Here is a 25,881-nt window from a genome sequence, read left to right on the forward strand (position 1 = left end):
TGGCAAACAAACAGTCCTTTGGAAACAAGACCAACAATTTCTACTGTGGTCTTATAAAACCGTAAAAGTTTTTCTCACGTGTTTTCTTCCAACATTTGTATGGGACTGGATATTTCATTTTGTACATAATGGCATCCATCTTGCCACCCAACCACACAACTCCCTTTGTACAGAATTCACAAAATGGCCGCACTACAGTATACAGGGAGTTGACCAGCTACAGTACTGCCATATATTGCAGTTGTTTAAGGTTCTCATTGTTCTGTTGGAACTTCTGCCCTCTGAACTTTCTGTTTGCCTGGTCATCAGTTATTTTTGTTTTTTTTTGGGTTGGTGTCCTGCATTGTCCAAATGCTATTATATTGCCTCTGTTTCATAATGATGGTCTTGACAGTGTTCCATAATATGCAAAATGTAAAGACTTCAAGACTCCTTTTGTTCTTCTCTTGCCCTGTATGATCTTTACTGGCTCCTGGTGGATCACAGTTATATCTGCACTATGCAACCAAAAAACTTTCAGAGAAATCCTACAGAAACATTATTATTATGTATTGAATTTATTAAAAGCAAGTAACATTCTATACAAACAAGTGAAACTTAACAAAACTAAATTCAATAAAAACACCTGATTTTAATGTCTGGTGAAGGCCAATGTGAATGTGATTCAGAATGTAACTAGCTAAATTTGAACAGCCACATCATTGAAAAATTTTTACTTTTCATTATTTTCCTTAATAATAACTAGGGGTCTTCGTTCGCCAACCCCTTCCACCACAATGGACACTGGCCAGTGGTCCCAGGAACATAGGGGCCCACAATGTTTCTCAGCCTATGTATGTTTCTGTTTTGCTATCAAAACAGGGACCCCAGTGCACTACTTTGCCCGGGGGGCTATGATGCTGTTAAGACGGCCTTGTGTAGACACAAGATTCTGAAGGCTATGCTCCAACCCTTTATTACACTGTATTTAAATACAGTAAATGTAGCAGGGCAAGACTGTCACAATAACAGTAGAGTTCTTACTTGCATGTGACAATCAACATGCAACACGTTGCTACTCTCTGTCGTCTTGATCCTCAAAACCCCGGTTTTCCTTACCCCAAATATACATATTTATTAGATCAATTTTAACTTCAACAGACCATTTAGCCCAATGATGTTTATCAATCCTTTTAATAAAAAATAGGGATATTCACTCTAAGGTTTTGTGAATGTTTTCACTTGAACATATGTTATTATTTATAAATCTGTCCAATCTTTCCAACATCTTTTGAGAGATGTACTCAATGGTAATTTTAAATCAACTGAATGTCACAAAGACGTGTGTGGTGGGCTAACCGATGTCTCTAGATCAGTTCAGTGCAAGCGAGTGTAGGTCTTCATCCCCATCCTGCATTGGTCTTTGCCTTCAGTACAACACTGCCAAGATGTGCTCTGACAATCTGTGACCCTGTATGAGAGTAAGTGGGTTTAAGAAAATGGATGGATAGTAAGTCCATACTGTGGAGAAGTATATAAGAAATATGACAAAGAAGAGGAGACCATTCAGTCTATCAAGCTCATTTCTTTAGCTAAGGGTTGTCAAGACGCAGTTTCTGCTTCAGTTAGATCTCACGTACAATGGAAAACCTTTTTTCTTCAAAACTGCATTTTTTAAGTTTTTGGAGTTACTAGGTCTTTCCTGATGTTATAAAGTAGTGGTGATGGCCAAATATGTCTTCATTCCAGTCACAGCACGATGGAAGAGGCGAGTATGTACACAGTATTTTACATACTGCAAGAGAAAAACCTAGCAACTCCACTGACCAATGAGGAAAGACCGCCTACCAATGAAAACATCAGATTACAATCACATGATTTTAATGCTGTTATTGTGCAATTTAAATGGCAGGTGTTGTTAATTCATGAGAAAAAAAAACAATATTGTATACATGAAGCTCAGGAAAAATTATATCTACAGATCGTTAATTTTAGGGGCGACATCATTTTCTCAATTTGCTGAAAACTTGAAAGATGTGACATACGAGGTTTTTCTGTAGTTGGTGAGAAATATCTTTGTAGTTTGTTCCTGATTTCCACAACTCTGTGTAAAGAAATGTCTCCTGGCTTCAGCCTTAAATGCACGTCCCCTTAACTTAATTACAACATGCAGACCACTTGCTTTCCTAGCATTTCTGTAGTTCAGCATGACATGCAAGTGTAAATTCCATAGCTTAGACTACTGTCTTCAGATTTGCTATAAGATGGTGAAAAAACAAATGAGCAGAAAGGTCTACCAGAGCATCAACACAGAGAAAGTGTGCTTTACTTCACAGAAAACATGAATCAATTTTTCAAATACCTAACTGTTCTCCAGTTTCAGAAGGTGCTAAATGAGTCCTCTTGCCTACATTTCGTGTTAAACTATTATGTATCATGGCTAGAATGTACTGGGATCTGGGCTTTTTCCAGGTCCAATCACTCTCTCTCGGTGGACTCTTTTTGTGTCCATATGGGTTTTCACTAGGACCCCAGTCTCCTTCCAAATCTCAAAGAGGCTGTTAATTGGCAACTGTGAATTTTTGTGTTAATACCTGGTAATGGAACTCCATCCCATTCTGGATTGGTTCTGACCTTGCCCCCCTCACAGTGCGAAATTAATGTGACCCAGCTCCTCATCTCCCTGTAGAAAAAGAGCATGTTAAGAAAATGAAAGGATATTGTATGTGTAACACTTGTCAGAAAACAACTGTCAGGTGTTTATTTATAAACCACTTATGGACACAGCTTTGTAGAGCAGGAAGGGGGTAAACAAGACTCTGTCATGGAATAAATACAAGTGTTACACTAAACAGGTTTCAATTTAGGAAAAAGTCAGCTCTGAGTGAAAAGAAAAGATAACATTATTCAATTTGCAGAACTTGCTGTATCTTTGTCAAACAGCCAGCCATTACTCAGGGGGGACAGCCTTTCATGTCATCAACAGGCAAGATCTGACCGCAGATGAAGAGATAATGCTATTATCTAAAGCAGAATGGGGGCAGAGGAAAATGGTAAGCATGATACACAAGGTTTACACCAACAACCAGATGTATATTCCCAGTTAAATGCTGATGACTACTGTTCATCCTGCTGCTTGGTAATGGACTGACAAATTTGCATACAACTAAAACCTTGAGGGCAGTCAGATTGCTGAAGCGAATGAAAGCTTCCCAAGTGAAGGGGCTTCACAGCTTGTCTTAGATCTCCATGACACCTCTTCTTGGAGAGGGGATCGGATATTCAGTCCTAATTTAGTAGTCCAAATTCAGGGAAGGGCCAGAGCATCGGAGTACATTCAGACAGAACAAAATCTTGAAAGGCAATGGAATCTAACCAATAATTTGCATTGTTCTGTAAAGTCTAGTGTTGCACACTATGACAAAATGTAACAAAATATATATTTGAAAATAAGGATGACCTAGAAAACAAACAAATAACGAGCAGGAACAGTGGAATTTTAGGCTGATAAGGCAACAACTCTAACGAGGATTTTAATTATACTGTACGTGTTATTCTGCGCCACATAGGGAAAGGTCTCACATGATAATCTTCACTGAGCCTGAGAGGCCACTGAGGGCTAAGACACCCATGAACACTAAAGAGATTTAATATACTAGTGTAACATATGCAGCGACATGATGCAGATACACACAGTTGATATTTACATGTATGCGTACAACAAAATAAACACTGCACCTATAGAAATGCCAGCAGCCCTGTTGTCTCAGACTGTAGTGTATCTAACATTTAATCTATCATATGTAAATCTTGTACTTTTGAGTTGTGGTCAAGTGTAGCAATTCAGTAACATATCACATGATATTCTCACTTTCCAAACTGTCACTCAACAACAGTCCTTCTCCACTTTGCCTGCTGCATACCCAGCAGGACAGACAGCTCAAGGCAAAACTTCCTCTTGAGAAAAGATGTTTGGTATATAATTGTAGGGCAGTTAGTCAGAAAGGCACAAGTCAGTTCACATTTCTGCAGACAAAGGGTAACAAATATAGAATGTCCTCTAATCTCATAAAAGACAAAACAAAATGTTCACTTTACTGTATATTTCAAAGATGGACAATGCCCGTCTTCGTGCCAACTAAATGTTTAAACTGAACTCAAGCCTTTTTCTTTCTCTCATTCTTTGGCTTGAAGATGAGAGTTGCTTCTCTGAGCTGTTTTGCTTACTACTACCTTGCACATAGGTCAAAGAGATTATTTTGTCTATATCATGCTTCAAGAGTAAATGTCTTCTTCTGTATATAAGCAGCCAGTAAGAAGAAAAACTGCTTTATGTCATGGTTCACAGCAACCCATTTGGTGTAAATATATTTCCACTGTCTAATCCAAATCCCCCAGCTTCCTGTAGTCATTTAGTACATGATGCATTTACAACACCATGAGTCTCTTATGTTGTTTTCTCTCAGACTGCTCAGTTATCTGGAAAGATCTGAAATGTCAGGTTTAGATACCAGGCTAGCCTCTGTCTTTGGATCTGAATTTTGTTTTCCTTTCTTAGAAACATGTATTTTCACAGGAATCCCAGTGTGGAGATTTGGTTATGTCCACTTCACTTGAAGGCAATAGTGAAATATTGTCACTGAAGTGTTCGATTGGCTTGTAGGTCAAACTCTTGTCAACACAGAATATAAAAGTGGTTATCACTCTCGGAGCACAACTCCATTCAGATAAGAACTGAAGATTTTAGGAGAACTGCATCATTGTTTAGAAGGCTGAACAGACCTGATGTGCCATCCTCTCCTTCAGTCTCATGTGAAAACCAGAAATGTGCCACTTATTTTATGAAGTAACTGTGCAAGGAACTTTGAAGTACTGCCCTCTGTGATTCACACAGTATCTATAACAGCATAGAACTGAAAAACTGACAGCCATAGAAGTTCTAACAATTTCTTCAGGGATAGAGGAACTCACTGAAATATTAAAAAAGAAAGAAATGTATAGGTTTATTTCAAGAGATCCCGTAGCAAAGTATTTATGTCCACAGTCGGGTCTTGGAGTACAATGCTCATGTCAACAGTCAGTTCTGATTTTCACATTGTCCTCTTGTACTTTCTTCTTTGTCTGAGTATGGCAAGGTGAGTGTACTGGTCACTGGATGAGTCCACGAGGTTGTCTGAGTCACATGGCTGAAGAAGAACACAAAAGGGTAATTAGATCTCCTTGATATACAGCTTTCAAACTCCCAAAAAGTACCTTTTCATAAATATTTTGGTTGTATCTCTATGGGACACCAAATTTCACAATGAAGGAAGAATGACAGGTTGTAATGTATTTAAAGTTCACACATGCTCACAGAGGAAAAGAAAAGCAATGGAATATATAATGATAGATTCACACAGAAATTCATGCAGCTAAAAGATGTAGAATGCTCTTAGGCCTCTTAACACCACCTAAGACAAAAGCAGTATTTAAACTTTGCTCTTTTAATATCACTTTCCTTAATATTACAACACACCTTTCCCCTACAGTACTTGTTGAAGTGTTCACTAGTTTGCTGCATGAGGACTCCCTGGTTACTCTTGGGAAAGACACAATTCACAGTCAGAAGCACTGAACCCAGCTGCAATTAGCAAAACAAAAGGCCCCAGGATGTGGCCTGCGTTGACCTATGTCGTCTTTGACACACATCAAGCAAGAAGAACAAGAAGAAATACCTGCTGTGTATTATAGTTTTGAAATAACAATTTTCTGTTTCATACAATTAAGCATGAAAATCGAGGCATGCTGTTGGCCCTGACATGGTATTCAAACATTAACCCTTAGTGAGCTCAATAAGTATCAAGGCTACCTTAACTCTTTCAGGGCAGAAATCGACTTTGATCAGCAGGAGGGGTTGAGAGTAAGTAAGCAACTGCAAACAGTGACAAAACACACCACTACATTTTAGTTCAGCTCTCTTTGCTAGAAGGAAAGTTAGCTTCATTGGTTCGACCGAGACTCCCATGTGCTAATGGGGAGTAGTGAAGAGCAATCAACCATAAAAATGGCATGCACAAATTTTGAATGCACAAAGCAAAGAATGTTTTGTATATTATCGCTGAAATGGACTCTGACCTGTCAAGATCGAAAACTAAAGTGAGGTACCAGCATCAGCTAATCGTGGTGCCGAACATGGTAGATGAAGACCGCCACTCGTAATGACACGAGGTACAAACCAGACTGCATTGCGCTGTGATTGTGACTGCTGCCACCATTCATACCCCTGTCATGCAAAGACAGCCTGCCACACATTCCTGCCAGTCATCATGCCGCCCATGAGCGTCTCGAGCCACAAGAGACTGTGAACTGGCAGCCACAGCACCCAGCAGGTGATATTTCAGGTTGATTTAAGTGCAAGACCCTTGCTTTGGGTACTTTTGAGAAAACTGCGTGTTTTGGAAAAAATATTCAGCCCTCAAAGAGTTAAGGTGATATAATGAGATAAATATGAAAATTAGCGTATGACATACCCAGAAATCTTAAAATCACTATTGACCTGGCCACATGCAAGCATTATGTTGTAGTTGCAGTTGTAGTATTCACATGTGCATCACAGTAACATCACAGTTCTTGGGGTCAAAATGGGTGGCAGCAACGTGAAGGGTGTTCAGATCCAGATATAACCCTAGCATAAGGCCTGCAATGTGAATATTCATGAAGTAAACATCCATTCAATCTATACTGCTCTAGAAAGGAGCTCGGTTTTACACAGCAAACACTGCTTTGGTCAGAACAGACTGGATATTAAATGTTCTGGGAGCAGAAATAAAGATTCATTAGTGTGAAAGCCTTCTAAAGGTTTGGTTACAGTGTTTACCAAAAAAATGTGAAATGTCTGGCTTTTCTTCACCTCTGACAGGTGAAGCTGATCCAACCATTTTCCATCTTACCCATTAGCTCATTAATCAGAACTGGGAAGCGGCATCAGGCACAAGACAGGAAACAAACAAAGACAAGGCTCTAGTAATTCATAAGGAACACTCATTCACACTCTCTCACTCAAAACAAACTGGGCCAACTTAGAGTAACCAAGCCTGCATATCTTTTTGATGGATACACTAACACAGACTGGAGAGACAACTCCACACAGGCAATACCAGGACCCAGGACTCTGCAGCTGTCTGGCAGCAGCACTAACCACTTCATCACTGTGTAACCCAGATTAGGCTGATGTGTGCACCAAGAAAATGTGAAATTGTTGTAACTCATTGAAATTATTTGTTTCAGGAAATCGTTATTTCAAATATGTGTATTGAGCTCAAAAACAGATCTGGCTCATACAGTACTGTATGTGATATAATTCCATACTCATGAAAATAACCATGACAGAATCATTCTTTGTACTTTCTGTTAGAGAAAGCCTTGGACACTTGAAATATTAGTAATATCTTCATTTGTGCTGTCTTTTGCAACAAAACATTTGACAAAAGCTGTGCAATTATATAATGTAGAATCTTTAAAATTGTACTTTTATTTATGTACTTTATCAGAATTGAATGGTCTTTAATAAACAGTGGACCAAGCTTTTAAAAAAATGATCATGTTTTGTTGCATTGCACTTTGTAGGTGTGGCTGGTAAATGGCAAGTGACTCCTAGGGGCAAAAGTGGCTTCCGAAGAAAAGGTTATATTGAGGAAGATCCAGTGTGGTAGCCAGCTTTGCTTAGCTTTCCTTATGTTTCCCAATGATCGACTCTCCTTCATGTGTATGTTTACTGGTTGACTAGAGTATTCCTTTTGGAATTACAAAGCCAAACGGTTGTAGAAGAAAAGTTCTATATGTGTGCCAAACATATTAATCTTAGCAACCCCCAGCCCATTCTGCTATCAAGTACAGTAGATCCAGGTCAAATTATCCGGCCTGCCAAAGTAACAAAGTGTCAGGCTCAGATGCACGAACACTAATATTAACTCTTTCAAGCAGTTACATTCTGCTATTTCAGCCCAAGGGCTCTGAGATTAGCCAGGAAGCAGACCAGCCCACAACATTTTTCCCTGGAAAATTTTTTTTAGTTCTAATTAAGTTGTTTTTCTGACCCTGCTAGGCATGCAGGGTTAACATCAACTGTTTTACCAGAGGTCATAGGCTCATAGCAGCTCAGGAGACTGAAACTGGCCGTGGCAGCAACTTTCAGCTTTGAACAATTAACAATCAACATACTGTGTAGAGTCACGGCATACAACATGGGAATCATGTGTTCCCTGAAATTCTAAGCAGTAACTGTATTCCCTTTGCCAATCATATTTACAAACTTATCATCCTCAAACTTCTAAGTGTTACTGATTTCATGGACAGTTGTGGCACAAAGTGCTTGCTATTCTGTTTATGGTAATTTTGCACCCTGTAGACTCTGTCATAAGTCTCAACAGCAATGAAAACAGACTATCTTGGATGGAAGACTGACCTAAAAGAAACACCACAACAAAGTAAATTGCAAATGCCTTGGCCTGAAAAGTCAGACTAAAAAAGTATTCTCCAAGCAGTATACTGGCACAAGATATTAACAGTAATGCTACAATGAGATAACAGGAAGTCTGCAGAGACCCTTACCCAAGACCATCTATACGAGCTGCTGAGGGGTCTGATGGAAGAATAGATTGATGTGCTTCATTCTGTGAACTCCATTACTAAAGTCAAAATGTTTGAGGTTGTACAAGAAGCAGTAACATAACAAAGGAAAGCTGTTATGAGATAAAGGCCCATATTTATTTATTTAAACTGGTGTTTGATTGAACATGTCTGATAAGGACAAAACTCCTGATGCAAAAATACAGACTAAATGCTAGATTATCAAAACTGCATGCAGGCAATATTTACCTACTTTCAGACAGAATCATGTCCATGCATTGCACACTTTAATGAAACAGGCAAAAATGGGAAGGAAGACCAGGTCAGTTTTCATTGTGCAGTGGATTGCAGGTGTGGATGACAATGTGCAATTCTCTTGCATGCCTTCTCCTGACCAGTATTGCCTGGTGAGATCATTGCTATACTGTGACAGCTTGCCTTGCCCTTGTGTGTGCTCAATGTGACACATGGTGTTATCGAAGGGAGACAGCTGGAGAGCATGAACCTGTCTGCTGCAATCTGCTCTCAAAATATATAGACTTTTTAAGAACATGAGCTAGACAAAAAAGACATCCCTGTGTACAGGCAATTCAAGGCCTCATGCCTTTATTAGTTTTATTAAATATAGGGGCAACACACTGCTCCGATTCTTTGGCACAAATTTCAATGCACTTTACTGGTTAGTTTAACCTTTATTGAAACTTGTTATTATTTAGTGCTTTTTTCCTCTTTATAACATTTTTTTCTGTGTACATTCCAAATATAATTCGACTGGAATCTGGAGAAAATGTAGACCACTAGAGTAAAGTGAAACCATCATGCTTGTGGATCTAGCTCGAGATGATTCATGCTTTTTGACATGGTTCATTAACCTGCTAGAAGGTTCCATTTGAGAAAGGATCAACTAAACCATAAACAGATGTACATGATTGGCAACAATGCATAAGTATGCTGTGGCACTTAAATGACATTCATCTAGTATTAATGGACCTAATATGTGCTAAGAAAACATTCCCTACACTATTACAATACTACAACTAACTTGTACCATTGACAGAATATAGAAAATATTCATGCCATTATGCCAAATTAAGACCTTACCATTTGCATGTCACAGCAAAACTTGAGATTTCGTTCACCTAGGCAGCATTTTTCCAATTTTCAACTCTTCATTTTTCTGAGCACATAGCCAATGTAGGCCGACTTCATGTACTTAGCTGACAGGAGGGGGAACTTGGTGTGGTCTTCTGCTCCTGCAATCCATCCACTTTACGGTCTGAAGCATTGTATATTCATGTGCTACAGTGCACTACGGTTATAAAGAGCGGTTGTTGTCTATGGACTTTGGGTTAGCTTATGAACAGCTGACCATTCTCCTCTTACCTTTTTCATTGCAGTTCACTGTTTACAATCCTAGATACTAAAGTGAATGAAAATCTCAGGAACACACCCATCACTGAGATGCCAGAGCCACCACATTTGGGACCAGTAATCATATAATGGTCAAAGTTGCTTAGATCATGTATGCTGTCCATTCTAACATTTGGATGGGAAACAACCATAGCTCTTGGAGCATGTCTTTATGTTATACTGTATACAGTATATTGATGCCCAATAACACAACTGACTGTATTAATGAATATGAAAATCTAATAAAGTGGCCATTGACTAAAGAATAAAAAGCCGGTCATGCAAACTTCTGCAGCTTGTCCAGTGTTGGTGGTGGTTCATCACTCCCTAAATATACTACCTACCCTTTACTGTTTTACAACGCATAATTCTTAATAATATCTATACTTGCTCCTTTACACTGGCAGAATTCCATTTGGTCTGTAACACTTCATTTGTTTTATGTGTCTTATTGTAATGAAAATTCTACTGCTAGTATTATTGGGTGCATAGCTGATGCAGTATATGGTCTTACTTTTAACATAATGCATGTAAATGTTGTATGGTTTAGCAATTTACTTTAATCATAATGTAGTAGAACATACGCCTAGCAAAGAGTAATATACAAAAATGAATTGAAAGATATTATAAATTACCAACTGTAAAGAATGTTGTGATTGTGCCCACTAAAGGCTCCAAAAATCATTGATTTAAAATATGAAACTACCCATCATGCTAGTTACACAATCATAACCTTTTCACAGGATAAAGTAAGCATCATCCCCAACCCAGAAGAAGTTCCATGTCTTTATTTCAGAAAATAATCACCAAGGTGAGGTTGAGCAAGTCAAATTCTAGATGCAATACAATTGTACTCAGAAATCAACAGGATAATCTGAAAAATAAAGCATATCCACACTCCTATAAGCAGAGCCAAAGTAAGCATTTTGCATTTCCTGGGACACAAGTGCTTACTCAGGGAGGTTATTTTTAGTCTGTGGAGTGATGTGAAGGTTAAAGAGCTTTCACACAATGTACACATCGAGACCAAGAGATAAGCTGAGATTAATGGGGCAAGGACCCAGAGCATCTAAACAGACTTGCTTAGCTGTGTTTGTTTGGTCCATGGTACCCATAATTCCAACATGACAAGGACATTCAATTGACATGTACAGTATGCAGTGAACCATTTGTAAAATAAAAATATCTATACATATTTTAAAGCAAGCTGCTCTGGTAAGTAACTCTAAAGCCTTGAGTTGGCATGAATAATATGCCTGAGAGAACAGCAAGAGCATTTCAGTAGGAAAGTACACTGATGTCTTGTTTAAAAGATTAGGCACTTAACCAACTGCCTTCTTCTGAAAATTTGTTTTGGATTCTGTAATTCTTTGGATCAAAGAAAAACATAAAACCAAAACAAAACAACAAGTCCAGTAATAATGTCATTTTAATGCCAGAATGCACATGGATTTTAGATCATGTTGTAGAAATATGCTATGGTGCTGAGATAAACACCATGGCAATCTACTGATCTTGCCTTCTCAATCAGGTTTGTTCTTCAAAGCAAATAACTCCTCTTCAAGCTGTCAAGCTTTACTGAAGTGGACAGAATGTCTATTTTCTAAAAACATTTCTGTCTAAGTGTTTTGCTGTGGTACTGATTTGTGACCAATATGTTAAGTACACATTCCATCGTGACAGTGCAACATTAGTCTATTAAAGGGGGGGCAGCACAGTGGCGCAGTGGGTAGTGCTGCTGCCTCGCAGTTAGGAGACCCGGGTTTGCTTCCCAGGTCCTCCCCACCTAGGAGTTTGCATTTTCTCCCCGTGTCTGCGTGGGTTTCCTCCGGGTGTTCCAGTTTCCTCCCACAGTCCAAAGACATGCAGGTTAGGTGCATTGGCAATTCTAAATTGTCCCTAGTGTGTGCTTTGTGTGTGTGCGCCCTGCGGTAGGGCTGGCGCCCTGCCCGGGTTTGTCCTGCCTTGCGCCCTGTGTTGGCTGGGATTGGCTCCAGCAGACCCCCGTGATCCTGTAGTTAGGATATAGCGGGTTGGATAATGGATGGATGGATAGTCTACTAAAACACATACAGGCCATTACTTTCTATCTGCTCATGTACACCTTTACATTTTTATTTTTCATTTCGTTGGTCTGGTACTGCAATTAGGAAAATGTATTGGGCCCATTTTCCCCCAAATAAGCACTTCATGCCTAGCTAGTGTTAAACCAACAATGTTCAGAGAAGAGGAAAAAGACTAGCCCAGTGCTAATCAATGTTCTTCATCACTTGTAAGCTGCAACTATGTTACCAATTAATCTAATACTTTGTTCTTTGAGTTTTTTTGAAGAGCTTAACCAAGTACTTGAATCACAAGCCTTAAACTCTCTAACTGCAACATTCTATTGCGATACTGATGGAAGTGGACATAACAGGAAAACGAATCCAAAGCAGATAGTATACTTGCAAAAGTATGTATCCCCAACATAATTAAAAAGTTTGAAAAGTAAAGAAATTATATACAAACTCTAACTATATAGTAAAATCTAAAATAGTCAAACTGAATACAGTAAACCCTTGTTTATCGCGGTTAATCCGTTCCAGACTCTACCACGATGAATGAATTTCCGCAAAGTAGGATTCTTTATTTATAAATCAAATATTTTCGCAGTTACAGCATAGAAAACCTGTTTACGACCTTCTAAATACATTTAACAACATTATTAGAGCCCTCTAGACATGAACACCCTTTAGTCAAAAGTTTAAACTGTGCTCCATGACAAGACAGAGATGACAGTTCCGTCTCACAATTAAAAGAATGCAAACATATCTTCCTCTTCAAAGGAGTGTGCATCAGGAGCAGAGAATGTCAGAGAGAGAGAGAAAAGCAAACAATCAAAAATCAATACATCCCCATGCCTCCATAAGTGCTAGAGTATCAAGTCTTCCAACATAATGCTTGACTAATAAAGTAAGGTTTGCCTACAATGCTACAGAAATTTTAGATTTTTCACATTCTGACCATGGTCAGGTTTACTATCTCTCTCTCTCTACATATATATATATATATATATATTACAGCATCTGTCTGTCCGCTTTTCACGAGAGAACTACTTAACGGATTTAGAGTATTACAGTTCGGTTGTGGCACTGATTTATTCGTGTGGGGAGGCGGGACCTCAGGAGTAGGGAGTCGGGCAGGGCCATCCTCACTCACTCATTTCTTTCTCCTCCAAACTCACTTTGTTACTCGATTGAGACATGAAATGCATCTGACAAATGGACATAGAATAGTAGTGTCTTATCTTGTATACGTAAGTAGTATGAATTCTCTTTCATACTGATAAAGAATGAATTTCTTTACAGTCCTCTAATAACCCATGACATTGAAATCATTTTACAGGAGTGAGGAAAAGGATTTGCCCTGTCCAAGTTTCTGGATTACTTTATTTTGTAGTGAATGTTGTCAAATCTTCAATCAAAATATCATACTACATGAAAATTAATTTTAAGAGACAAAGAAACACACATTTTATTTCTAGTTTATTAATTATAGTTATGAAATATCAAATGTACTTTGTCACATGAAAACGTCTGCTTTAGCCTCACTCAATGAAACCAGACATGTCCCATAGTTATTAATCTCCAGAGCCATGGAAAGGTATTTTCTCACTTTTCCTTACAAAACTGCTTCACTTCAGTGACATTTGAGGAGTTTAGAGAATTACGTGCTCATTTCAGGCCATGCCCATAACATCTCAGTGGAGTTTAAGGATTGAGTACATCGTAATAATATTCATTTTCTTTTTCTTCATCAATTCTGAAGTAGACCTACTTATGTATTTTGGATAGTGTTTTTTTCTGGACAATCTAGCTGAGCTTCAGCTTGCAGATAGATATTCTGACATTCTCCTGATAAATTGTCTGATTCTGGATTACATCATATCTTGTAGACAACAAGCTGTTCTGGTCCCAAAGCACTAACCCATGACACTATCATCATGCCTGAGTGATGGTGTAACGTTTTTACAGTGGAAAACAATGTCAACTAGATTGTGGACATTTTGACCACAATATTCTACTTTTTAACTCACTAATCCATAGAATATTATTGTGTAACTCTTTAGGACTGACTGAGTTCATGCCAAGAAGCCTGAGGAGAGCAATAATGTACTCCTAAGTAAATGGCTGCTACTGCTTTGCTCCTCTGCCACAAATCATATTTATATCCAGTCTTTTTCTGATGATCTGCGGCACTCTTGCCACATATCCTAACTGACCTCACACTTTTTTTTTTTTAAACTGTTGAGGTTGTAAGCTTCCAAGACAACTGCACATAGCTTCTTCAGGCTCAGCATGACCAGTCTACACAAGTCAATCAATTACCAGGGGGCCTGCAGGTGACAACTTACCACTAGGCTAGGCTCCAAGGGTGATCACTGTATCTTTGCCCAGAGGTTCTTTTACATTTTTTATGACTATCATTTAATATTATTTTTGGACTTTTTGTCTCATTCGTCCCCATTGACCACTTTGCTATGGTTAACTCCAGACAGAGTTTCATTCTTTATACATGCTCATCCTCAAATATTCTTAAGACAGTAGCCAACAGAATGAGACCACAAGTCCAACCAGCCAAAAGGAAGTTCCTGTGCGGCTTTGCAGAGCTCACACTTCATGACAGGATGAAGATTTTAACAATATGGGAAAATCCCAGAATACACCCTACTTCTTCTCAGGATGAACACAAGCCATTTTTAAGGTATACCAGGCACAGTACATTGGAAGAAAGCCTAGGGTGCTAATTGGAGGGATTATATCCCACGGTTGGCTTTGAAGCCCCTGGGAAATCTCCAGAAGCTGCTGGAGCCTACTGTTGAGAATTAAGTGCTGATACTGCAGTTTTCACCAGAGAAAGTCAATGAAGAACTATAGGAAATGAGAAGGGCCTGCAAATCAGGAAATGTAGTTTCAAGGTTTCTTTAAAATATTATTTTAAAAAAAAATATCAAACCTTGATCTAGGATGGCAATTACTGCAAAGGCTGATTACCTACTTTTTTCTGGAGGTTTTCAAAAATTTAATTTGATCATGGCATTAAAGATGATCTTATTTTTGTAAAAATTGATTTATTTGTATGGAATGTTGTGTGATTTCAATAAAATAAAAAAATTAATTGGCATTGTTAATCAGTGTGGTGGAAACTTAAATTTGATGATATATGCTATAGCTAGTCATATGCATACAGCACCAATGTAAATTAGGCTTGACTATTTTGTAAACATAATCAAAAATTTGACTCTTAACACTTTTTAATTGTATGGGGGCCAATACTACTTCATCTGGGATTGCAAACAGAACAAATTAAAGAACCACCAAACAATGGTGTCTTTACATGTACTAAAGGATGTGAGTAAATTTACTATAAGAAATGTGCACCAACACAAAAACTAAAAAAAAAATTTAAATGCTGGTAGTTGCATTTCAGCAATGTATTTAACTTCCAAGGCATTATCAGAGACCACACAATTGCTTACCTTGATTTTGGGATGTTCAAATTGAATCTCTATAAAAGCACTATCCACTTGACAGGCACCCTTAGTGATATTTTCTGAAGAATGAAGAAAGAACTCCTGCCATCTGTACTTAAAATCACTTTTACACTAGCCATCTGTACCCTTTTAGAACACAGGCTTAGGAGCTTGATTAAAGCTTGTGTGGATTTTACAGTGCTATCTATACGTGCTGATGCATTTCCAGGTACAACCAGGAAATTATGTATACTTCAGTAAACTGTGGCTAATGCAAAAATCAAGATACACTACGTACATTTTCTCACTGATTGCACTGTAGTTAAAAGTTACAAGTGAGCAGAGGAAAATACAAGAATCTGCAAAACTGAATAATGTAGACATAAGCCTGTAAAATAACATTTCAGAAACAGAGACATTTGTGTTGTTTTAAGCCGTAAGAAATGAATCCTCTTTGAAATCAGAGTCGATGAGGCTTTAATCTATGGCCTCCCACACTGCTTCTATTTGTTTCCATCTGAAGCAAAGAACCAAGGTTGCAGGATCCTTTGAGAATTTCCAGCTTTGCTAGCACTCTGCTCATTTTGCTTCAGGTGCAGCTCCACCATTTTCTGCACATTTTATGTTATTCTGCTGGTGTTATCCTTTTCCTCTAATGAGCTGCATAGTGATATGCCTCTATTGACATCTTGACAAGAGTTGTCTAGTTTCCTTCTTTTTCTTTAGTATTGTACATGTCAAAAAGCATGTTAGTGTACCATATATCTTTGACAAGGTCAAGTGCAACTGGACCAAATGTGAACACTTCTCCAGCATTACTGGGAGATTAAAACTAAAATGTAAGGCAGCATCTCATAATCAATTACGGTACACAAAGAGTACAGGTTGTTCTACTACCTTTTTTTTTTTTTTTTTTTTTTTTTTATTAATTTTATTATAATCAATACATAGTAATCAAGTTTTTACAAAAAAAAAGAATTATGCTAAGAACAGATCGATCCCCACCCTTGAGAGAGAGAGCAAGCCAAATGGTGTAAAATTTAAGGCTTGTAAAAAATACCTAAATCAACAAATTCTCTGTGCTTTATAAACTCATTTCAAAATATTACTGATTAGATCCTGCCATGTTTTGAAAAAGTCTGCACAGATCCTCTAACTGAGTATTTGATTTTTCCAATTTTAAATAATATAACACATCAGTTTCCCACTGACTTAAAGAGGAGAGTTTGGGTTCTTCCAGTTTATCAGAATAAGTCTGCGTGCCAACAGTGTAGTGAATGCAATCACAATTTGTTTGTCTTTCTCCACTTTAAGACCCTCTGGAAGAACCCCAAACACAGCTGTTAATGGGTTAGGAGGGATTGTGAGTCCAAGACTGTCTGAGAGGTAATTAAAATTTTTGTCCAGAATAATGTTAATTTGGTGCAGGCCCAGAACATGTGACCCAGTGAGGCTGGGGCTTGGTTGCAACGTTCGCAGGTTGGATCATGCCCTGGAAACATTTTGGAGAGTTTTAGTCGAGACAGATGTGCTCGATATATAATTTTGAGTTGTATAATTGTATGCTTTGCGCATATGGAGCTTGAGTGAATTCTCTGCATTGCTACTTTCCACTCCTTTTCTGATATATTAATTGAGAGGTCATTTTCCCAGTGTCCTCTTGGATCTTTGAAAGGAAGGGATTGTAAAAGGATTTTATATATTGTAGAGATGGAGTCTAACTCCTTGAAATTGAGCAATATTTTTCCAGCGTGGATGAGGGTGCAAGATGAGGAAAATCTGGAAGGTTCTGTTTAACAAAGTTCCTGATTTGAAGATAGTGAAAGAAATTTGTAGCTGGAATGTTAAATTTGGAATGTAATTGTTCATAGGATGCAAAGGCGTTGTCTATATAAAGATCTCTAAGCAAGTTAATTCCAAATTTTTCCAGATATTAAAACTGCATATGTTTGTGAGGGTTGAAAGAGGTGGTTCTTTTGCAGGGTGCCACAGAAAGAAGCTTCTCCGTCTTAAAATGCTTTCTACATTGGTTCCAGATTCTAAGTGAGTGGAGCACAATTGGGTTATTAGTGTATTGCCGATAGCGTGTGTTTATTGGAGCACAGAGCAGGAATACAAAGAAGTACTGCAGGATTTTACTTCTATTGCGGTCCATGCCTGTGTATGTTCTTCTATTTGTGTCCAGGTTCTTATCGCCTGTATATTTGCGCCCAGTAATAAAACTGGAAGTTAGGTAGAGCCATGCCACCTTCCGCCTTTTGTCTTTGTAGGGCCGCTCTTTTGATGCGTGGATGTTTAGAATTCCAAATAAATGAGGTTATTGTTGAATCTAATTGCTTAAAGAACGATTTATTAATGTATATTGGTATGTTTTGAAATAAAAAGGAGCTTAGGAAGAATATTCATCTTAACAGTGTTAATTCTTCCAGCTAGTGTGAGATGAAGGGTTGACCATCTATGCAAGTCTTGTTTAATTTTTTCCATGCAGGCACGAAATTTTGTTGATATAGAGCTTTATGTTTACTTGTGATGTTTACGAGGTATTTAAACTGTTCTGCAATGATAAAAGGGTGTCTAATCTAATATTATATGCTTGCGAATTCACGGAAAGAGTACACTTTTATTCAGATTAATTCTGAGACCAGAGAGCTTTTGAAATTCTGTGAGTGCTGCTAAGACTGCAGGCACAGAATTTTCTGGGTCCGATATATACAGTACCATGTCATCTGCATATAATGAGATTTTCTGTTCCAGTCCTTCTCTGCTAATCCCCTTTATCTGATCAGTATTTCGACAATGTATTGCCAGTGGTTCAATGGCAATTGCAAACAGCAGTGGTGACAAAGGGCATCCTTGTCTTGTGCCACGTTCTAGTTTAAAGTAGTCTGAGCAAATGTTATTGATGCAAACTGAAGCTTCTGGGTTAGTATACAGTAATTTAATCCATGCACAAATGTTGGGCCAAACCCAAACTTCTCCAAAATAGTAAAAGGTATTTCCATTCAATCATGTCAATGCTTTTTCTGCATCCAATGATAATAATATTTCTGGGGTGTTTGATTTAGTTGGTGAGTATATTACATTAAACAGGCGTCGAAGATTTGAAGATAAGTGTCGGCCCCTAATAAATCCAGTTTGGTCTTGTGATATTACGAGGGAGCACTTTCTCCATCCTTCTAGCTATGATTTTAGAGAGTATTTTAACGTCGTTATTCAGAAGTGAAATTGGTCTGTATGATGCACATTGTAATAAGTCCTTATTTTGTTTTGGAAAGACAGTGATTAGTGCTTGGCGAAAGGTTTGTGGAAGAGATTGGTTATCTCTGTCTTCTGTAAATGTTGCTAATAGGAGGGGAGCTAGCTGAGCGGAGAATTTCTTGTAAAACTCTGCAGGGTAGCCGTCAGGGCCTGCTGCTTTTCCACCTTGGAGTGACTTTATAGCATCCAGTAATTCTGATAATGACAGAGGTTTATCGAGTTCCTCCACACTAAAAGCGTCAATTTGTGGTATCTGTAATTTATCCAGAAATGCATTAGATTGTATATTGTCTTCTTTAAACTCAGTAGTATATAGGGATTTATAGTAGTCTCTAAAAGTGTACATTATATTTTTGTGTTCGATGATTTTATCTCCATTCGTGTTAGTAATTACCGAGATTGCGTTGCGTACATCTTGCTTGTGAATTTGTTGCGCTAAAAGCTTATTAGCTTTCTCTCCATGTTCATAATAATGATGTCTGGATTTGTAAATTAGTTGTTCGGTTTCTTTACCTACTACCTTTTAATAATAGGATAAGAAACAGGTTCTCACTTAGCTGAGATTCCCTACACCTCAGATCATAACTAGTCACATAATACAAAGGGAGAACTTAAAATGAGGGCAGGAATTCAAATAGGTTATCTAGTGAATATGCTCCAGTGTGTACCACTGACAATGTGATTTGGGACGTGGAAGAACTCTGCCTTTCATTGAATGTGTTTATCTTTAAAATTCAGAAATAAAAAAAATAAATAAATAAATAAATTAAAATACTGCTTTGCCATGAAGAGTTGCTGGACACAATTTCATGCCAGCAATGTCAGAATCTCCTAGCAAATATGTTAAGTTTTTAATCACAACAAATAAATATCTTAGAATATTTTCATGAAACATGCACTGCCCAGCACAATACATATTTACTATGAACTTGCTCTGATCTACATGCTGATAATTCAAAACAGACAGGAGAAACACAAAAGTCAGGAAACCTTGTCTTCATGATCACTGGAGCCTTATAAATGGGCTATTGTTATCTTACACACACAAAAGGAGAAACAGGCACTGCCATCTTTTCTTTGGCATGGTATGTGAGACTGAGCTATAGTCCCCCCTTTGCTTACAGTTAACTTTTTCCAAAGTTTCAGATCTCTGTAAAACTCTTATACTGGGCTTCTGTTAAGAATGACCCATCTGGGTCTCTAATAAGATATCACTTGTGCTTACATATCCAGGCTCAAGGATGTCTTGTACTGTATGCTTTGTGGGACAGTGAAAATAATATTAATTCGGATTTTTGCAATTTTGATTGACAAGTACTGTTTGTTAGAGCAGGACTACTCAATTATAAATTCAGTTGGGCGAAATTTTCAAACCAAGAAATTTAGCTGGGCCAGACATTTTTAGTGGGCAGAAGCAGCAGGTAAAAACAATGTTAAACCAACAAAAATGAAACTATTGAAAAAGAAGTAATGTTTGCCTTTAAAATTGGTCACAACTGTTACAGGCATATCAAACAGTGTATAAAAAACAAAAAAAGCTAACTGAACAGAATATGAGGCAGTAGCAATACTTTTTTCCACTTCTGAAATAAAATAAATATTTTGGTCATATATGACCCAGGCACACCACAAAGTGCATTTATTTAACAGAATAAAAAACTATTAATACTATCATTGCACAAATTCATAACAAGTGATAACAGTAACTAAGAAACATGAATACAACATCTTCTGCACACTGAGGGAACATAGGTTCGTTTCAAATTCACCATGCGTGTGATTAGCAGTGCATTTTCTGTAAACAAAAATATGGCAGTACGCATACAATATGTTTGGATCAAGTTTGAAGTACTGTGAAGGTATAGATGTTTTGTTTATTTGGTGAAAAATAAAGTTTAAAATTTGAAACTAAAATATCATCAAGTATAATAATAATTTGTTACATTTATAGAGTGCTTTACTCATTACTCAAAGTGCTTTTTCAAACACCATGCAGTGAGGACCTGGAACACAAACCCAAGATCTCCTTGTTATGAGACAAAGGTGGTATTGTTACGCCACCTGCATAGGTGTACTGTACTCCAAAACATTGTGCTTGATAGTTTAAAATTCCAAACACAGAATTTCTCTACATTTGAGCTCTACATTTTACAAAAACATTATATGGTCCTGCAAAGCAATCAGTGCTTAATTTGATTTGGTTTAAAAAAAAAAAACAAAAAAAACTCCTAACTTTTTGCATGTTTTAATAAAATGCTGTCTTTCTAATTTGTTCTTTGCTTTGAGTGTCAATGGTTGATCATCATCCTCGTAGCATCCATGAATCTGCAGGATCGAAGCATGTGAGTGGAGGGCCAATCAATTATATGAAGATAAGTGCGGTGACAGTGTTAGTAATCAGGCTCTCACTGGAATAACAATTAGATTAATTTGCGAAAACCCATGTTCGCATTTTCTTGATGAAACTGGAATACAACTAACCACGCAATTGATTATAAAATCATTTACAGTAATCCCTCCTCGATCGCGGGGGTTGCGTTCCAGAACCCCCCGCGATAGATGAAAATCCGTGAAGAAGAAACCATATGTGGTTATTTTTATATATTTTAAGCCCTTATAAACTCTCCCACACTGTTAACATTATTAGAGCCCTCTAGACATGCAATAACACCCTTTAGTCAAAAGTTTAAACTGTTCCTCATGACAAGACAGAGATGACAGTTCTTTCTCACAATTAAAAGAAAGCAAATATATCTTCTCTTCAAAGGGGTGCGCGCATCAGGAGCAGAGAATTTCAGAGAGAGGGAGAGAGCGCTCGCTAAGAAAAGCAAACAATCAAAAAATCAATACGTGCTTTTGTGCTTTTAAGTATGTTGAAGCACCACAATAAAGCGGCATTTTTTAGAGGAGCCTCCGCATCCTCTAGGCAAACAGCCTCTGTGCAAACAGCCCCTCTGCTCACACCCCCTCCGTCAGGCAGAGAGAGTGAGAGAGACATAGAAAAGCAAACAATCAAGCACCGCGCGGGAAGCATATCGTATATCATTGAGGAGTTTTAGTTAATACGTAATACATGCTCTGATTGGGTACCTTCTAAGCCATCCGCCAATAGCGTCCCTTGTATGAAATCAACTGGGCAAACAAACTGAGGAAGCATGCAACATAAATTAAAAGACCCATTGTCCGCAGAAATCCGCAAACCAGCGAAAAATCTGTGATATATATTTTGATATGCTTACATTTAAAATACGTGAAAGTCAAAACGAGATATAGAGAGGGATCACTGTAATATGTACTCAATGCCACAACCAGTTCTCACAGCCGAGGTACCAGTACAACTTACCACCAAATACAGGCGTGCACACAGACACATACAAATCACTGTATCATAGACTACTACCACTGCACTGTAGGTTGAATGTTGCTAGGCTGCATGGAGTATTGCATTCATGGTCTGTACTACTGTAAGAATTTATGTAGGAATTTGTGAAGGCTCACAAAATGTGTTTTTCTCAGTTTTTCCTCTGCACTTCTGGTGGGGACATGGTTTGGGTGACTTGAAGGTTGTTTCTGAGCTGCATGAGGCCCGTAGGCCATCATTTGAATAGGCCGGGCTTAGGGTGTAGTCTGTAACAAAAGAGTAACCTAGTGTTGTATCGTAAGAGCTGAAATACATTCCTAATAGAGTTACAGCAGTGGCAGCTAATGAGAAAAACTTTGGGTAGGGACGAAGGTTTTAGGTGGACAAACTGAAATAGCACTTACCTATGATATAGTGCCTTTCATGTCTATTTATTATATAGTGCCTTTCATATCTATCTATCTGTCTGGTCATTCCACATGCTCTTGTGGTCCTCATCAAGTATCAATACACATCTTGGCTTGTCCAGCACCAGACCCATAGGACAAATCCAGGCTAAAATGTATTATACCCTTTCCACCATGTTGCCCAATCTGATGCCAGCTTTCCCCATTTCTACTATGCTACAAAACCTCAGTCCTTGACATCCACAGTCCCTTTATTTCTTCCCATAATTTGCCCTATAGATGTAGAAAGGAACAGGTGCACCTGCCACCCATATTTTATACTACACCTGTCTCTAAATTGCCCAATCTTCTACCAAATTGCCCAGTTCCCCATTCTGCCAAAACACACACCATAATGTTTGCACTCCCACCTCTGTAACCTTCCAATAACGTGGACTTCATGTCCCTCTCAGGTTCAGACCCAAATGCACTACACTATTATTTCTACAACGCACCAGCGTGAAATGGCACACTGGTTGAAAAACACTGCTGTGAATGACTGCAGCTACTTTGATGTTGTTTGGATTTTTCAGAAAGCCGTTTTAGGTTTCACACCCTCTTTATTGTCCACTAAATGTTGGTACTGACACTTTGAAATAGCAAACAGGGAAGGTAAAAAGTCAATACTTGCAACAAATTCAGTTAACCAACTATGTTTGTCGTAACAGTCAGTCAGTCATTCTCCAACCCGCTATACCGTACAAGATCGAGAAAAAGTCCATGTGTAAGCTCGTCCTCGATCACTTGCCTACTACTGAATTATTAAGTCAGGTCAGTCCGGTCCAAGCTCCTTTATCTCCTTTTTTTCTTCAAGTGAGCAATTTATGAAGGAGTGTTTCATTGAAGAAGTAATCACATTTTTTTTTTTGATTTCTAAAGTTCCACTTGCGGTTGCCATCTACCTAAAGTTGCACTCACTAATCTGTAGTTATGTTAATGGCAGGTTAGAACTGTGAACCACTGATGTGAACATGAAATAGTGTGTTGCCGACTGTCCAATCACATTAGATTAAAAAAAAAATAAATAAAACAATACTAATTCACTGCCAATAAATACGGGAGTGTCCTGAGTGCAGAAAGCTGTGGCCCTGGAAAAATCTGAAAGCAACCAATTCAAATGCAGCCGAAGGTCACCTGCTTACCCAAAGATCAAGGACTTACATACACTCTCATTTGGCCGGCACCCTTCACTCTGGAATAATGGGTATTTACACAGAAATTAAACAAATACAACTCAGAACCAATTTTTAATGGATGTTGATATGATTATTTCACATTACCGAATTCATTTAAGTTGCGTTTCAGTTTACAGCAGTTGCTGTCACACTGTCAGGCAGCAGGTTCAAAAAGTGTGTGATGCCCACAAATAAATTTACATCCTAACAAAGTAAAGAGGGATGAGGAGAAAATACAGACAAGCCGTAAAAAAACTGCCACCATTACCAAAGTTGGCAAATGCTAGGAAACTTATAACTAGAGAAATACTGGGACGTCTGACCAGTTAAAGACCAGAAATCTAGCAAAAGCACATTAAAGCTGGTCATGAGAGAGAAAACTAAGCTAGGCTACGTTTATGTTTTACATTGTTCACTGTCCTACATCTGTAAATACTTGCATATATTTGCCTTCCATTATTCTTCTGTTATGAATAAAAAGTATTGCTTTGTTTATTGCAGCAAGTCAGTTGTGTCTGGGTTATTTGTTGATAGCCTACTGCAACATCTGAACCACAAACAGAGAAAGTAAAGATTGATTTGTACATATATTTGCCAATTCATAAACTCTTTTCACAAATTAAAAACTCTTTCTTCATGGTCATGTGTCCTCAGATATCCCACAAGAACAACAACAATCAAGGACACTGAGTGTTAGAGCAAATGTAAAATTGCAGCTTCAAGCTATATTTCTCACAATCAGCAACAAAGGCATTTATTGTGGGACATTAAAACTTAGGTACATTACAAATTTGTAGTTTGCCTTGGTTTAGCAAATATTAATTTTATGGCTGATATATTTCATAAAAAGAAAGAAAATTGTAGGAGAATGCCACCCTTGGCCACAGTGAAAACAGAGTTGTGGACACATGCCTAACTTACAGCAAGCCAGATCATAATATATGCACACTTAAATTTAAATTATACCATTGCTTCTGAGTACAACCATTTTTAAGTTAACCAAGATATTCTTCGCTATAATTGTTTAGGCTATGCCAAGTGCCAATAAATGAGCAAGGTTTTGGTGAGAAAGAGTTTTTTACATTGTAATGTCACACACGACCTCCACTGTGTCACTATTACTATACAGTAATCCCTCGCTACTTCGCTGTTCACTTTTCGCGGATTCACGATTTCGCGGGTTTTTAAATATAGTAGTAGTATTTCCTAGTCTAAGAACAACAAAACAAGTTCGGTGACTAAGTGCGTTGTAACACGGGCTGTGATTGGTACATGGGAGGGAGACGACAAATCACAGCTTCCCGCTTTCTAATCGGACCCGCGATTGGTGCTTTGACTGATGCCCAGATCCCACAGCACCTCCCCTTGTCTCTCTGTCGCGGCCATTTCGTTTCAAGCTTTCTCGCCGAGCGGTGTACTTTACACTGTACTGTGTGTGATTTTTTTTGTGGTTTCTTTATGTTGAACTTCGCTTCAAATTTCACCCCCTGCAATGGCTCACAGACGTGCTCCTTCTTCCAAGGCTGGTACTGAGCCTAAACGCCAACGAAGAATGATGACGATCGCGAAACTTCTGGATATGTTGAAGGAAGGGAGAACATTCGCAGCTGTGGCTACAGACTGGCTAAGGATCTGCAAGAGCGGTCACAGGAATGGGACGACGATATGGTTCGATCAGTCCAATTTTGCAACAAGGTCGACGACGTCATGACCGCCTACAAGCTGCTCTTCGATCGGAAAAAGAAGCAGCGGCAGCAGCTGCCAATCACAATGTTTTTGCAGCCTCGCAAAAAAGAGCCAGTTCCTACTGCTACTATGGATACACCTTCGGAAACCGTGGAAGAGGTGCCACAGGAAATGGCACCGCCGTCTGAAGAGACGTAGAAATACAGTCATCGGCTGCACAGTAAAAGTCATCATCACCTTCATCATCATCATTTTTACTGCACAGCATATTCATCACCATCATTACATCATATACAGTATAGGTACATGCACTTCGCTATACAGTAACTGTAAACTTATCTACCGATTTCATATTGCTTAAAGTTGTCCCTGTTATTAATAGAGTAAAGGGTGGGTTGTAAACAGTACAGGGAGGGTTTAAAAACGCCCAAATACACGTTAAATTAT

The 25,881-nt window shown here is 38.3% G+C and overlaps 1 protein-coding gene across 1 annotated transcript in view; it reads right to left on the reverse strand.

Moving 5' to 3' along the window:
- Positions 1–2,699: 2,699 nt before the first annotated feature.
- The window catches only part of LOC120517213 (syntaxin-binding protein 4-like), a 173,700-nt gene continuing 150,518 nt past the window's right edge, over positions 2,700–25,881 (reverse strand). The window contains exon 27 of the mRNA XM_039739381.1: positions 2,700–5,165. Coding sequence (XP_039595315.1) covers positions 5,057–5,165 — 109 coding nt within the window. The 3' untranslated portion in view covers positions 2,700–5,056. The remainder of the gene's footprint in view (positions 5,166–25,881) is intronic.

The sequence above is a fragment of the Polypterus senegalus genome, chromosome 17, assembly GCF_016835505.1.
Source record: "Polypterus senegalus isolate Bchr_013 chromosome 17, ASM1683550v1, whole genome shotgun sequence".
Taxonomy (NCBI): domain Eukaryota; kingdom Metazoa; phylum Chordata; class Cladistia; order Polypteriformes; family Polypteridae; genus Polypterus; species Polypterus senegalus.